The sequence below is a fragment of the Ranitomeya imitator genome, chromosome 1 (assembly GCF_032444005.1).
Source record: "Ranitomeya imitator isolate aRanImi1 chromosome 1, aRanImi1.pri, whole genome shotgun sequence".
Classification (NCBI taxonomy): Eukaryota; Metazoa; Chordata; class Amphibia; order Anura; family Dendrobatidae; genus Ranitomeya; species Ranitomeya imitator.
In genome coordinates this window covers 1101407492-1101423750 of record NC_091282.1, presented here as the reverse complement: position 1 = coordinate 1101423750, position 16259 = coordinate 1101407492, and the positions used below count along the sequence as shown (strand labels likewise).

Here is a 16259-nt window from a genome sequence, read left to right as displayed (position 1 = left end):
CAGGCGTGTACTATGGAGGACAGAGAATGAACTTCAATCCAATATTGCAGCCAGCATGCAGCCAGCGGGTAAGGAAAGGGTGAATCAAACACCCAAAAACTCCGCCCATATGACCCAAAACCAGTCCCGCCAAATTCAGGTGACAGAGTCCCTTTAACAAAAAATTGTGACACAACTGAAATTATGTCTTATATTCTAGGTTCTTCAAAGTAGCCACCTTTTGCTTTGATGACTGCTTTGCACACTCTTGGCATTCTCTTGATGAGTTTCAAGAGGTAGTCACCGGGAATGGTTTTCACTTCACAGGTGTGCCCTGTCAGGTTTAATAAGTTGGATTTCTTGCCTTATAAATGGGGTTGGGACCATCAGTTGTGTTGAGCAGAAGTCTGGTCGATACACAGCTGATAGTCCTAGTGAATAGACTGTTAGAATTTGTATTATGGCAAGAAAAAAGCAGCTAAGTAAAGAATAACAAGTGGCCATCATTACTTTAAGAAATGAAGGTCAGTCAGTCCGAAAAATTGGGAAAACTTTGAAAGTGTCCCCAAGTGCAGTGGCAAAAACCATCAAGCGCTATAAAGAAACTGGCTCACATGAGGACCACCCCAGGAAAGGAAGACCAAGAGTCACCTCTGTTTCTGAGGATAAGGTTATCCGAGTAACCAGCCCCAGAAATAGCAGATTAACAGCAGCTCAGATTAGAGACCAGGTCAATGCCACACAGAGTTCTAGCAGCAGACACATCTCTACAACAACTGTTAAGAGGAGACTTTGTGCAGCAGGCCTTCATGGTAAAATAACTGCTAGAAAACCACTGCTAAGGACAGGCAACAAGCAGAAGAGACTTGTTTAGGCTAAAGAACACAAGGAATAGACATTAGACCAGTGGAAATCTGTACTTTGGTCTGATGAGTCCAAATTTGAGATCTTTGGTTCCAACCACGGAGTCTTTGTGCGACGCAGAAAAGGTGAACGGATGGACTCTACAAGCCTGGTTCCCACCATGAAGCATGGAGGAGGTGTGATGTGTGGGGATGCTTTGCTGGTGACACTGTTGGGGATTTATTCAAAATTGAAGGCATACTGAACCAGCATGGCTACCACAGCATCTTGCAGCGGCATGCTATTCCATCTGGCCTGCGTTTAGTTGGACCATCATTTATTTTTCAACAGGACAATGACCCCAAACACACCTCCAGGCTGTGTAAGGGCTATTTGACCAAGAAAGAGAGTGATGGGGTGCTACGCCAGATGACCTGGCCTGCACAGTCACCAGACCTGAACCCAATTGAGATAGTTTGGGGTGAGCTGGACCGCAGAGTGAAGGCAAAGGGGCCAACAAGTGCTAAGCATCTCTGGGAACTCCTTCAAGATTGTTGGAAGACCATTCCCGGTAACTACCTCTTGAAGCTCATCAAGAGAATGTCAAGAGTGTGCAAAGCAGTCATCAAAGCAAAAGGTGGCCACTTTGAAGAACCTAGAACATAAGATATAATTTCGGTTATTTCACACTTTTTTGTTAAGTATACAATTCCACATGTGTTAATTCATATCTTTGATACCTTCAGTGTAAATGAGAAGGTGTGACCAAACTTTTGGTCTGTACTGTATATATATATATATATATATATATATATATATACACACTGCTGAAAAAAATAAAGGGAACACTTAAATAACACATCCTAGATCTGAATGGATTAAATATTCTCATTGAATACTTTTTTATGTACAAAGTTGAATGTGCTGACAACAAAATTACACAAAAATCATCAATGGAAATAAAATTTATTAAAAAATGGACGCCTGGAATTGGAACGATACTCAAAATCAAAGTGGAAAATCAAGTTACAGCCTGATTCAACTTCAGTGGACATGCCTCAAAACAAGGAAATGATTCTCCGGAGTGTGTGTGTGGCCTCCACTTGCCTGTATGATCTCCATACAATGCCTGGGCATGCTCCTGATGAGACGGCGGATGGTCTCCTGAGGGATCTCCTCCCAGACCTGGACTAAAGCATCCGCCAACTCCTGGACAGTCTGTGGTGCAATGTGACATTGATGGATGGTGTGAGACATGATGTCCCAGATGTGTTCAATCTGATTCAGGTCTGGGGAATGGGCGGGCCAGTCCATAGCTTCAATGCATGAACTTCTGACACACTCCAGCCACATGATGTCTGGCATTGTCCTGCATTAGGAGGAACCCAGGGCCAACCGCACAAGCATATGGTCTCACAAGGGGTCTGAAGATTTCCTCTTCATACCTAATGGCAATCAGACTATCTCTGGCGAGCACATGGAGGGCTGTGCGGCCCTCCAAAGAAATGCCACCCCACTCCATTACTGACCCACTGCCAAACTGGTCATGATGAAGGACGTTGCAGGCAGCAGATCGCTCTCCACGGTGTCTCCAGACTCTGTCACGTCTGTCACATGTGCTCAGTGTGAACCTGCTTTCATCTGTCAAGAGCACAGGGCGCCAGTGGCGAATTTGCCAATCCTGGTGTTCTGTGGCAAATGCCAAGCGTCCTGCACGGTGTTGGGCTGTGAGCACAACCCCCATCTGTGGACATCGGGCACTCAGACCATCCTCATGGAGTCAGTTTCTAACCATTTGTGCAGACACATGCACATTTGTGGCCTGCTGGAGGTCATTTTGCAGGGCTCTGGCAGTGCTGATCCTCTTCCTCCTTGCACAAGGGTTGAGGTAGCGGTCCTGTTGCTGGGTTGTTGCCCTCCTACAGCCCCCTCGATGTCTACTGATGTACTGGCATGTCTTCTGGTAGTGCTTCCAGCCTCTGGACACTACTCTGACAAACACAGCAAACCTTCTTTCCACACCTCGCATTGATGTGCCATCCTGGATGAGCTGCACTACCTGAGCCACTTGTGTGGGTTGTAGAGTCTGTCTTATGCTACCACAAGTGTGAAAGCACAACCAACATTCAAAAGTAACCAAAACATCAGCCAGAAAGCATTGGTACTGAGATGTGGTCTGTGGTCCCCCCCTGCAGAACCACTCATTTATTGAGGTGTCTTGATAATTGCCGATAATTTCCATCTGTTGTCTATTCCATTTGCACAACAGCATGTGAAATTGATTGTCAAACAGTGTTGCTTCCTAAGTGGACAACAACAAATCAAAATTAACTCATAATTGATTAAACATAGGATATCACCCTATAGTATTACAATAACCTTCTCAAAAGAATAGGGTGAAAAAATGCCAATACAAACATATTATAATAAAAATATGAAATTTTATTACTAATATTAAAATACAAATGTACATTTAAAAAAGGGGGGACAACCTAACAACAGAATAAGAAAAACCCCCAGTGCAATAACTGGAGTGGGTACATGGACACAGTCATAAACTGATATATTTATCAAGAGAACCCATTAAAATATAGCCTATATATTTGCAAACCTGCATTCAAAAGTCAATAAGGCAACAATAATAGGATAAAGGAAAAAATCTTATTGCATTATAAAGTCCATACCCAATAATATCCAGTTTCCTCCAACGCACGTTTCGCCTGGTAATGGCTTTTTCAAGGAGTCAAGGACAGAAAGTCCAAACAAGTCGCATAATTCTTCATGCTCTCTTCTTACAAATCCTCTAGGGATCAATCCTTCTATATTATTTCAAAACACTCTTTTTCGGTGATTACTTTGTATCTCTGTTCATACTGCACCCACACACACAAGTGATATACCATTTGAAAGGTAAACTTGCCCCCTTCAGCAAGACAATAGCCATTCAAACCACACATCCACCATGTGATCACAAAATACACACTAAACATTAATTTTCATAAAACTGCAGTAAGGAAAAATGACCTGCAGGTGGCCCCACGCCACCCCAAAGCACAATACCACAAGGCTGAAACAAATCCTAACATTTGCCTTGGGGGCTTTTCTGCTTGCCGAACTCCTTGCCCAGCCGATTTCAGGCAGGTACATATAAAATATTTGCTACATATGTGGAAGTAGAATAAAAGTAAAACTTTACCTGTTTAAGACGTAAGCTTTATAACTGAAGATATAAATGAATGCAGCCTAAAAGGGACCGGACAGGTACTGAACCATCAGATTTTCCATATTATTGGACAGTCATTGAAAAGTCTATCTTCCTTCTAAGGTTGCAGCTTATTGGTGACCTGGAGTCACCTTTGGTTCCAAGTAAAAGCTGCAGCATTGACATAACTCATACTGTACATTGTTTCCTGATGGGAGAGATTGGTGGAAACAGCCTTGCAAAAATTAAAAGAAAAAAATCCAACCTTAGGGAAAAAAAAGGCAAAATAATCTGCAGATATTACTTTTTTTTAAAGGGATATTCCCAACTATTACACAATGGTGTAAATACGCTCTGTTATGGGGTCAATTCTTGTTCATCATTTTTACTGTCAATGTGGCACTGCTGTACAGGGAGCTGCTCCGTTCACATATATAGTGCTGCATTGCACTTCCCTGCACTGCAGATAGATGACAGTGGTGCTGTGGAGGGAAAAACATGCTGCTGCCCCTGTTCTCTTGCAAGGTTCTGACAATCAGACCCTTTCTGATCAATAAATAAAATACCATTATGTTTAATGTTGGGAGATCTCCTTTAGGCTGGAGTCACACACAACATATAAAAAATCGGTCCGTTTTACACGGACGACAATCGCAGAAATGTTCCCTGAACAGTGATCCATATATCATCCATGTGCAGTGCGAGGATGAGATTTTCTCGCATGTCAGCATCTGTGTGACATCCGTATGGCGAGACTTTCTCGCCGGCTCGCAAAATGGACATATAATGGACCCATGGGCTCAAATATTCGTGAAAACATATATACAGTCTCTCTCTCTCTCTCTCTCTCTCTCTCTCTCTCTCTCTTTCTTTCTCTCTCTCTCTCTCTCTCTCTCTCTCTCTATCTATATATATCTATATATATATATATATATATATATATATATATATATATATATATATATATATATATATATATATATATACACTGCCTTGTGAAGGTATTCGGCTCCCTGGAGCTTTTCAACCTTTTCCCACATATCATGTTTCAAACATAAAGATACCAAATGTAAATTTTTGATGAAGAATCAACAACAAGTGGAACACAATTGTGAAGTTGAATGAAATTTATTGGTTATTTTAAATTTTTGTGGAAATTCAAAAACTGAAAAGTGAGGCGTGCAATATTATTCTGCCCCTTTAACTTAATACTTTGTTGCGCCACCTTTTGCTGCGATTACAGCTGCAAGTCGCTTGGGGTATGTTTCTATCAGTTTTGTGCATCAAGAGACTGAAATTCTTGCCCATTCTTCCTTGGCAAACAGCTCGAGCTCAGTGAGGTTTGATGGAGATCGTTTGTGAACAGCAGTTTTCAGCTCTTTCCACAGATTCTCGATTGGAATGAGGTCTGGACTTTGACTTGGCCATTCTAACACCTGGATACGTTTATTTGTGAACCATTCCATTGTAGATTTTGCTTTATGTTTGGGATGATTGTCTTGATGGAATACAAATCTCCGTCCCAGTCTCAGGTCTTTTGCAGACTCAAACAGGTTTTCTTCAAGAATGGTCCTGTATTTGGCTCCATCCATCTTCCCATTAATTTTAACCATCTTCCCTGTCCCTGCTGATGAAAAGCAGGCCCTAACCATGATGCTGCCACCACCATCTTTGACAGTGGGGATGGTGTGTTCAGGGTGATGAGCTGTGTTGCCTTTACACCAAACATCGTTTGGCATTGGTGCCAAAAAGTTAGATTTTGGTTTCATCTGACTAGAGCACCTTCTTCCACATGTTTGGTGTGTCTCCCAGGTGGCTTGTTGCAAACTTTAAACAACACTTTTTGTGGATATCTTTGAGAAATGGCTTTCTTCTTGCCACTCTTCTATAAAGGCCAGATTTGTGCAGTGTACGACTGATAGTTTCAAAAAACTGACCGTCACATCCAAACATAGATCAAGTGTGAACAGGTGCTGAACCTAGAGTCACCAATTCGTACACAGTCAAATAAATAAGGCAGCACACTGTAGCGCTAAAACATGCAAACATGAAACATGAAAGTAGAACTGCATTACTGCACTAGAAATATGAAAAAATGAGAGCGTTTAGCGCATAAATTGGCCAATTCATGTGTACCTGGTAGCCACATTAGGGCATCTCTCGTATACCAGGTCCTACACTTTCCTTTCCTCGCTGAGACTAAATGTTGTCATCTGAATGGGTAGCTGTGAAAACTCTTCTTAGACTAAATTTCTCTCTCTCTGTGGAGGGGTAATGGACCTGCTACGATTAATACGACTGATAGTTGTCCTATGGACAGACTGTCCCACCTCAGCTGTAGATCTCTGCAGTTCATCCAGAGTGATCATGGGCCTCTTGGCTGCATCTCTGATCAGTCTTCTCCTTGTTTGAGATGAAAGTTTAGAGGGAAGTCCGGGTCTTGATAGATTTGCAGTGGTGTGATACTCCTTCCATTTCAATATGATCGCTTGCACAGTGTTCCTTGGGATGTTTAAAATTTTGAAAATCATTTTGTATCCAAATCCAGCTTTAAACTTCTCCACAACAGTTAAAGATGAATGAAACTTGGCACTCAATTTTTGAGAAGAAAAGCTTCTTAGTTTATTGATGCATCCAGACCAACAAAACCGCTAAACGTTTTCGGTCCACACCGGACCTTCGTCAGAGCGTCGCTCTCCTCTGCTCTGCACTACTAGCGCTCAGGATCCAGCGCCGTTACTCCCTCCAGGCTTTGTGCCTCTCCTCTGGCGCTTCACCTTCCTTTGTGATCCTGCAGCAGACTGCAGCTCCTATATCCCGTGCTCTGGCTGACGCTCATTAGCTTCCTCATCCAGTCAATGTCTAAGAAACGCTCTGACGAAGGTCCGGTGTGGACCGAAAACGTTTAGCGGTTTTGTTGGTCTGGATGCATCAATAAACTAAGAAGCTTTTCTTCTAAAAAATTGAGTGCCAAGTTTCATTCATCTTTAATATACGGGGTGGACACCCTACTTGAGCACCGCCAACCCTCATATCTACTGAGTGCCGTGTTTCCTTACCGTTCTCCACAACAGTATCACGGACCAGCCTGTTGTGTTCCTTGGTCTTCATGATGCTCTCTGTGCTTCAAACAGAACCCTGAGACTATCAGGGTATGTGCACATGCTGCGGATTTTGCTGCGGATCTGCAGAAGATTTCCATGAGTTTACCGTACCATGTAAACCTATGGAAAACAAAATCCGCAGTGCACATGCTGCGGGAAAAAAACATACGGAAATGCAGCGGTTTATATTCCACAGAATGTGAATTCTTTGTGCGGATTCCGCAGCAGTTTACACCTGCTCCTCAATAGGAATCTGCAGATGTAAAACCGCAGGTGGAATCTGCCGAAAAAAATGCAGAAAATCTGTGGTAATTCCGCAGTAAATCCGCAGTGCGGTTTACCTGCGGATTTACCAAAATCAGTGAGGAAAATTCCGCACACCTCTCCGCAGCATGTGCACATACCCTCACAGAGCAGGTGCATTTATACGGAGACTTGATTACACACAGGTGGATTATATTTATCAGGCATTTAGGACAACATCGTATCATTCAGAGATCCACAATGAACTTCTGGAGTGAGTTAGCTGCACTGAAAATAAAGAGGCCGAATAATATTTCACGCCCCACTTTTCAGTTTTTGAATTTCCACAAAAATTTAAAATAACCAATAAATTTCGTTCAACTTCACAATTGTGTTCCACTTGTTGATTTTTCACCAAAAATTTACATTTGGTATCTTTTAATGTTTGATGCATGATATGTGGGAAAAGGTTGAAAAGTTCCAGGGAGCTGAATACTTTCGCAAGGCACTGTATATACTGCTCAAAAAAATAAAGGGAACACTAACATCCCACATCCTAGTTATCACTGAATGAAATTTTCCAGTTGTAAATCTTTATTCATTACATAGTCGAATGTGTTGAGAACAACAAAACCTAAAAATGATCAATGTAAATCACAACTAATTTCCCACGGAGGTCTAGAGTTGGAATGATGCTCAAAATCAAAGTGGAAAATGAAGTTATAAGCTGATCCAACTTCAGTGGAAATGCCTCAAGACAAGGAAATGATGCTCAGTAGTGAGTGTGGCCTCCACGTGCCTGTATGATCTTCCACACAATGCTTGGGCATGCTCCTGATGAGACGGCGGATGGATCTCCTCCCTGACCTGGACTAAAGCATCCGCCAACTCCTTAACAGTCTGTGGTGTGACGTTGGTGGATGGTGTGAGACATGATGTCTCAAATGTGTTCAATCAGATTTAGGTCTGGGGAACGAGCGGGCCAGTCCATATCTTCAATGCCTTCATCTTGCAGGAACTGCTGACACACTCCAGCCACATGATGTCTGGCATTGTCCTGCATTTGGAGGAACCTAGGGCCAACTGCACCAGCATATGGTCTCACAAGGGGTCTGAGGATCTCATCTCGGTACCTAATGACAGGCTACCTCTGGCGAGCACATGGAGGGCTGTGCGGCCCTCCAAAGAAATGCCACCCCACACCATTACTGACCCACTGCCAAACCGGTCATGCTGAAGGACGTTGCAGGCAGCAGATCGCTCTCCATGGTGTCTCCAGACTCTGTCACATCTGTCACATGTGCTCACTGTGAACCTGCTTTCATCTGTGAAGAGCACAGGGCACCAGTGGCAAATTTGCCAATCCTAATATTCTGTGGCAAATGCCAAGCGTCCTGCATGGTGTTTGGCTGTGAGCTCAACCCCCATCTGTGGACGCCAGGCACTCAGACCATCCTCATGGAGTCGGTTTCTAACCGTTTGTGCAGACACATGCACATGCGGCCTGCTGGAGGTCATTTTGCAGGGCTCTGGCAGTGCTGATCCTCTTCCTCCTTGCACAAAGGCTGATGTAGTGGTCCTGCTGCTGAGGTGTTGCCCTCCTACGACCCCTTCCACGTCTCTTGGTGTACTGGCCTGTCTCCTGGTAGTGTCTCCAGCCTCTGGACACTACGCTGACAGACACAGCAAACCTTCTTGCCACAGCTCGCATTGATGTGCCATCCTGAATGAGCTGCACTACCTGAGCCACTTGTGTAGGTTGTAGAGTCTGTCTCACGCTACCACGAGTGTGAAAACACAACCAACTTTCAAAAGTGACCAAACATCAGCCAGAAAGCATTGGTACTGAGATGTGGTCTGTGGTCCCCACCTGCAGAACTACTCTTTTATTGAGTTTGTCTTGATAATTGCCAATAATTTCCATCTGTTGTCTATTCCATTTGTACAACAGCATGTAAAATTGATTGTCAAACAGTGTTGCTTCCTAAGTGGACAGCTTGATTTCACAGAAGTTTGATTTACTTGGAATTATATTCTGTTGTTTAAGTGTTCCCTTTATTTTTTTGAGCAGCGTATATACGTCATTGAGACGCATATCTCTCTGTGTTCATCATCTCATTAAATACATTTACATTTGACCAGCTTGATTTTGCAGAAATTGTCGGCGCCCCTGATAACCAATGTGAAAAATTTTGCACGGGCCAACTAGTAATTCTATAATTTATAGCTTGTTCCCTAGGTTAATGGCCACCTCCACAGTAAATTTCTTTAGGGCTCGCTCACACCACCATATCTTTTGTCCGTGTGCGATTCGGCGATTGCACTAAAATCAATGTTATTATGTGGGCCCGGTCAGATGTCCTATTTTTTCCTAGGACCGAGATTATCTGAGGAAAAGTATGTGCAGGTTTGATCCTATTATCGGATTGCATGCCATGTCGGCCATCTGTAAGAGGGTGTGACATAAAGGATGAGAATTCCGAGTGCTGTGCTTCATTTTTGTGCGAGGACTACCATTTACTTTCCAAACGGGACCCTGCGGAAGAGTTTCTGCAGGCACAAGTGTGGAAGGAGCACCGAGACAGATGACCTTGATGATGTAGTTCCCTGGTATAAAAGTTCAGCGCGCCAGAACAGGAGTAGATTTGGCACCAAGAGAAGAGACGTCAGTGTCGAGTAAGACACTGAGGTCGGGGGGTCAGGCCGTGGCAGGATACATGAACCAGCGGACAATGGTGTGCCTGGAAGCAGAACCCATGCGGGGCCACACAAGCTCCAGAACCCAGATGATGCCAGTCAAGGCCCAGAGACCAGACCTGTGCCAGGCAAGCTCTGGAACACAGACTGTGCCGGTCAAAGCCCAGAGACCAGATCTGCACCAGGCAAGCTTTGGAAACCATACTATGCTTATCAAGGCCCATAGACCAGACCTGGTCGAGATCTGGAGGCCCAGACAATGCCAGTCAAGAGCCGAGACCCAGGCCTCATCCCACCAGGTACAGGGGAATCGTCAAGCACCAAAGATCAGTGAGGAAACTATGTTCGGGGGTGGACAATTGTGGTGGTGAACAGGAGACAGGGCAGGGGCTGGTTGAAGCGTGGGTGGCTCAACGAGCCTTGTTAGACTTTGTTAGGAGGACTTGCAGCCTAGCAGCCTAGCGTAGCCAGTGATAAGGAAGAAACAGTACAGTCATTCTCATAGTACCGGGATCATTACCCCTGTTAGAAAGTTAGAAGACTATATAACAAAAGACTGTTGCAATACTTAGAGTGATCCTGAGGATTAATTGTATATCTTTTTTGCATATTTCACATTGTAATTAAGTTGCTTTGTATTATTCACTGTTACTATAGTTACTACAATTTCCTGCCACCCTAGAGAAATAAACAGTTTAATTGATTACGGTACTTCTGCCTTGTCCCTGCCTGCATGTTGCATCCGGTCATCTGCTTACACATGCAAGTCAAAGAGTGGAAATCATCGGAGTGCATTTGGATGATATCTGAGTGCAGTCCGATTTCCGCACACTGACACAATGGACAAATTTTGTTCTCCATCTTCTCCTCGCAATGTGATTCGATTCTCTCAGATGATTACACTATGCTGACACTCTGATAAAGTTTAATCAGAGTGTCATATGAGAGAATCTAATTCCGTCTTCACCTGTTTTAGATCTTGCAAGCACTGATTTAAAGCTGGTCAGATTGCTGGATCTGGTGTCCCTTCCTTAGGTTGCCATCACACTAGCAGTATTTGGTCAGTATTGTACATCAGTATTTGTAAGCCAAAACCAGGAGTGGGTGATAAATGTGGTGCATATGTTTCTATTATACATTTCCTCTAATTGTTCCACTCCTGGTTTTGGCTTACAAATACTGAGGTAAAATACTGACCAAATACTGCTAGCGTGATGGCAGCCTTACCCTAAGGCTGGGTTCACATTGCGTTGAACCGCAGTCCGTTAACGCCGCCAATGAATCCAATGTCGGACGCATCGCTAGCGCAAGCCCACAATGGGCATTTCCGGGTCCCTCACTGCTAGCGCAGATAGAGTTAGCAGATGCTCTGTCTGCACTAGCGCACTACCATACCGGCACTTGCGTTAACAGCTGCCCATTAACGTATGTGTTGAACGGGCTGCTGTGAACGCAATGTGAACCCAGCCTAATACTATAGTAGTAAATCTGCCTCTACTTGGAAAATAGGAGAGTGCGCAGTTCAGGCTAGTGGCACATTCTTGCTGCCAGCCTGTACGGTTAATCCCCCTGGCAAGCGGGAGGCAAGGGAGCAGTGCGCTCCTGAGAAACAGTTTGAGAATAATGGTAATATGTCAGTAAGATTTGTTTTAGGCAAGCATAAGTATTGTAGGCTAGGGTTATGTTTTATTCTACAGATGTACCTGGGGGCTAATGCCGGAAGGGGAAGCAAATAGGAGCTGGGGACTGCAACTGTACTTATATGCCCACTAGTGATGAGCGAGTGTGCTCATTACTCGGGTTTTCCAAGCATGCTCGGGTGTTCTCCGAATATCTTGGGCGTGCTCATAGATTATGTTTGAGTCCCCGCAGCTGCATGATTTGCAGCTGCTAGATAGCCTGAACACATGCAGGGATTGCCTGTTTGTTAGAGAATCCCCACATGTATTCAGGCTGTCTAGCGGCCGCAAATCATGGAGCTGCAGGGACATAAACATAATCTACGAGCACGCCAAAATACTCGGAAATCACCTGAGCATGCTCGAAAAAACCCGAGCAACAAACACACTCGCTCATCACTTTTGCCCACCAGGGCACTTGCAATGCTAATTTGCATATGAATTTATATATGAATTTCACAGCAAGGGAGCATCAAATACAGACAAAAAGATATACCTGGAAAGGTTTTACACATCCCTATCCATGTTATTTAATGAACCAGTGAAGATAAGCGATTTTGTTTTTCACTGCATGTGAAACAAATAGCATCATGGACTAGTTTCTTGCGAAAATAGGATTATACTTGTTCTTTCAAGTCTATGGGTGCATAAAAAAAATCATCATATGCCATATTGAGCCACAGTATGGCGTCCTTTTTTAGGCTACATTACCATTCTGTATTATAGGAAACTGTAAATGGTTTTGTAAATGATTAATAGCTGCTGTAAAAAAACGGATTCTATATGGACTGCACATGGATAAATGAAAAATAAATTGTCCGACTTTTCTGGATGAAAATATAAATAATTTTTTATACTCTCATGTGAACTTACCCTTAACCTGAAAATTTTAATTTTACAGATCCCTCTGGAAATTGACACCCGAGGATTCCTAAAGACAACAAAACCTATTATACTCAACCTCGTGCCTAGAGAAGCCCCGAAGACTTAAAGTTAGATTCCGAAGACCGCTATGTGTGGGACACCAATATCGATACTAAAAAGAGTACAAATGAGTTGTCTGGAATACACTATAATCAGAAAATATTTCATTACCGCTGTCATAAAATGTCATTGTTTCTAACTGCAGCATGTACAGTTAGTAGCAGCACATGTGTAAAGCTTCTTATAGCCACTTACTGATCTATTCTGAAATTGTAGAACTAGTTGTTATCAGCTACACATCACTAACCAAGCTCTGATTACTATAAGGAAAATAAATAATATTGATCTTTTGTAAAATTATTTAACCCCTTCACCCCCAAACCATTTCTGACCTGGCCAAATTTTACAATTCTTATCAGTGTCACTTTATGGCTGCCGTCACACTAAGGGTATGTGTCCACGATCAGGATGGCCAGCGGTATCGTCGGAGCGGCTTTGCCGCTCTGCGCTAAGCCCCGCCCCCTTCTGGGACGCGTTGATGCCGAATGTCTTCACAGCACACATCCGGCATCATCGCACCCATCGCATAGGGCCCTGTGCTATATCTTGCGGCGACGCAGCGTCGCCGCAAGATATACGGACATGCTGCGATCTGAAAAGACGCGCAGCATGTCCAGAGTCGCAGGGCTGCCGCGTGCGTGTTACCACGCATAGTGGAGACGGGATTTCATTAAAACCCCTCCACTATGCTGTAACATCTGGACGCTGCGTGTCTGACGCTGCGGCTCTATGCAGCGTCAGACACGCAGCGTTTCCTGCACGTGGAAACATACCCTAACAGTATTTGGTCAGTATTTTACATCAGTATTTGTAGCCAAAACCAGGAGTGGAACAAAAAGAGGAAAAGTATAATAGAAACATATGCACCACTTCTGCATTTATCACCCACTCCTGGTTTTGGCTTACAAATACTGATGTAAAATACTGACCAAATACTGCTAGTGTGACGGCAGCCTATGTGGTAATAACTCTGGAACGATTCAACAGATCCCAATGATTCTGAAAATGTATTTTTGCAACACATTGTACTTCATGTTAGGCCGGGATCACACATGTGAGAAATACGTCCGAGTCTCGCATGGTAATACCCGGCATTGCCGCCGTCACTCAGGAGCGGAGCGTCGGCCGCATAGCAATACATGCAGCAACACGCTCCGCTCGTGAGTGACGGCGGCAATGCCGGGTATTACCATGCGAGACTCGGACGTATTTCTCGCATGTGTGATCCCGGCCATAGTGGTAAATTTTAGCCTGATATTTCGTTGAAAATTTTTCAATTTTAAAATTTTTATGCTCTTAAACTAGATAGTTATATGATGCAACATAGTTAATAAATAACATTTCCCACATGTCTATTTTACATTTGCACCATTTTTAAAACATAATTTTTTTTGTTAGGAGTCTAGAGTGGTTAGAAACAATTTTTTCAATTTTCCAACAAAAATTTACAAAACCAATTTTTGTAGTGACCATTTGAAGTGACTTTGAGGGGCCTATATGAAAGAAAATATCCAAAAGTGACACCATTGCAAAAACTGTACCCCTTAAAGTGTTCAAAACCACATACAAAAAGTTTATTAACCCTTCAGGTTCTTCACAAAATGTATAGCAATGTGGAAGGAAAAAATGAAAATGTAACTTTTTTCCACAAAAATGTTGGTTTTGTCCCAAGTTTTTTATTTTCACAAGGGTAACAGGAGAAAATGGACTGTTCAATTTGTTGTGGAATTTCTCCTGAGTACATTGATAATTCATACTGTATTTGGTGGAAAACTTCCAAAAATTGAAAAATAGTTTTTATTAATGCAAACAACAACACATCACATGCAACGAGACAGACTAATATAAGCAATTAAATAAAAACAAAGAATGATTCAATCACTATAGATATGCAAATAGTTAGCATCAGTTAAGACAGGTCCCCTGAAGAAGCCAAGGATGTTGGTGGCGATACGCGTGGGGTCTGCTCCTTCCAATATGGCTCCAGAGAGAAATTTTACATCCGTATATCAGCAGGTTTGAACCCTGATCATTCCCCGCAGATGCTATCTATTTGCAAGCAAGGATTTCTTGCATACAACATTTTCTATGTTTTCTACAACCTTTTCTATTTTTGGGACAATAATTCTTCTGGTTAACCTTCATACAACCTATAACTAGCTGTACCTTCTGAACTTTAGTACTATTTGCTGAGCTACTATCTGTTTACTTATTGAGTTATAACATGGTGCTATGAATAGGGGCATTTAGCGTTTGGCTGTTTCATGCTGTGCGCTTTTGTACATCTATGGGTTTATTGGTTTAAGCATATAATAACATTGCATATGAATATTCTGTTTCCTATAAATCTTTACTTTTTTATTGGAACCATATACTGATATATTGCCAATTAAATTTAGTGGAGGTTGGTTATTGCCATTTTATGGGTGTAATTAGTCATTGAACCATTCTTTGTTTTTTTTAATTATTTTTATTAGTCCGTCCCATTGCATGTGATGTGTTGTTGTTTACATTAATAAAACCTATTTTGGGGTGTTCCCTACTTTTTCAGCATGCATCTTTCTCTCTTCTATTTAATCTATTGCCATGTAGAATGCTTCAGGAAATACCCTTTCGTTTGATTATTCATCAGTGGTGCCCTCTGTTTCTATTTTTTGAAATTATGTGATTGGATCTTTCTGTCTGTCCATTGGTATACATATACTTTTTATCTTTTTCAGATTTGTAATAAAATTGATTGTTTATCTTTAAAATTCCCAAATGGCTGATATTTTAGTGTAATCCATTTCTGGGGGTCATTACTCCATTACATTGTATATTCATTTGGGAGTTCACCATTTTCTGGAGGGATTATGGTCTCTGTACACACCCATAGTTTCGGTGTTATGCAATTAACGTAAGATGCAATAAGACGCGATCAAAACATCGAATCTACCCCAAACTGGTATTAGTAAAAATTTCCGCTCAAAAAGTAAGCCCTCACGGTGCGCCATATCCAGAAAAATGCAAATGTTATGGGTCTCGGAAAATGGCGACTCAAGCAAAGTTTTTTTTCATATATAAATTTCTGAATTTGCTATCAACACTTAAATAAAAAAAAAACTATTCATGTTTGGTATCTGCGTACTCATACTGACATTGGTAATCATATTTTTACGCACACATCAGCCAAGTACAGTAAATTCACAGTAAGAACACTCAGAATAGATAGATATATTGAATAGATAGCTAGAATAGATAGATGTCCTGTAGATATATAAGTTCACAAGCCTGCTACATATAATAAGCTTGCACTAAAGGGTGTTTAGCCTTGTTTAACCTAATAAATAATTAAAAAAAGACATGGGCTTCTCCCCTATTTTTTTTTATAACCAACAAAGGTAAAGCAGACAGCTGTGACCGGATACTTTCAGTCTGGGAGGGTCCATGATTATTAGGCCCCTCCGAACCTAAAAATACCAGCCCGCAGATGCCCCAGAAGTAGCACATCACATTAGATGCGCCAATTCTGGCACTTTGCCCGACTCT

The 16259-nt window shown here is 42.4% G+C and overlaps 1 protein-coding gene across 1 annotated transcript in view; it reads left to right on the top strand.

Annotated features, from left to right (window-relative positions):
• The window catches only part of LOC138656928 (cytochrome P450 3A29-like), a 120051-nt gene extending 104567 nt beyond the window's left edge, over positions 1-15484 (top strand). Inside the window, exon 13 of the mRNA XM_069744280.1 lies at positions 12649-15484. Coding sequence (XP_069600381.1) covers positions 12649-12738 — 90 coding nt within the window. The 3' untranslated portion in view covers positions 12739-15484. The remainder of the gene's footprint in view (positions 1-12648) is intronic.
• The last annotated feature ends 775 nt before the right edge of the window (positions 15485-16259 follow it).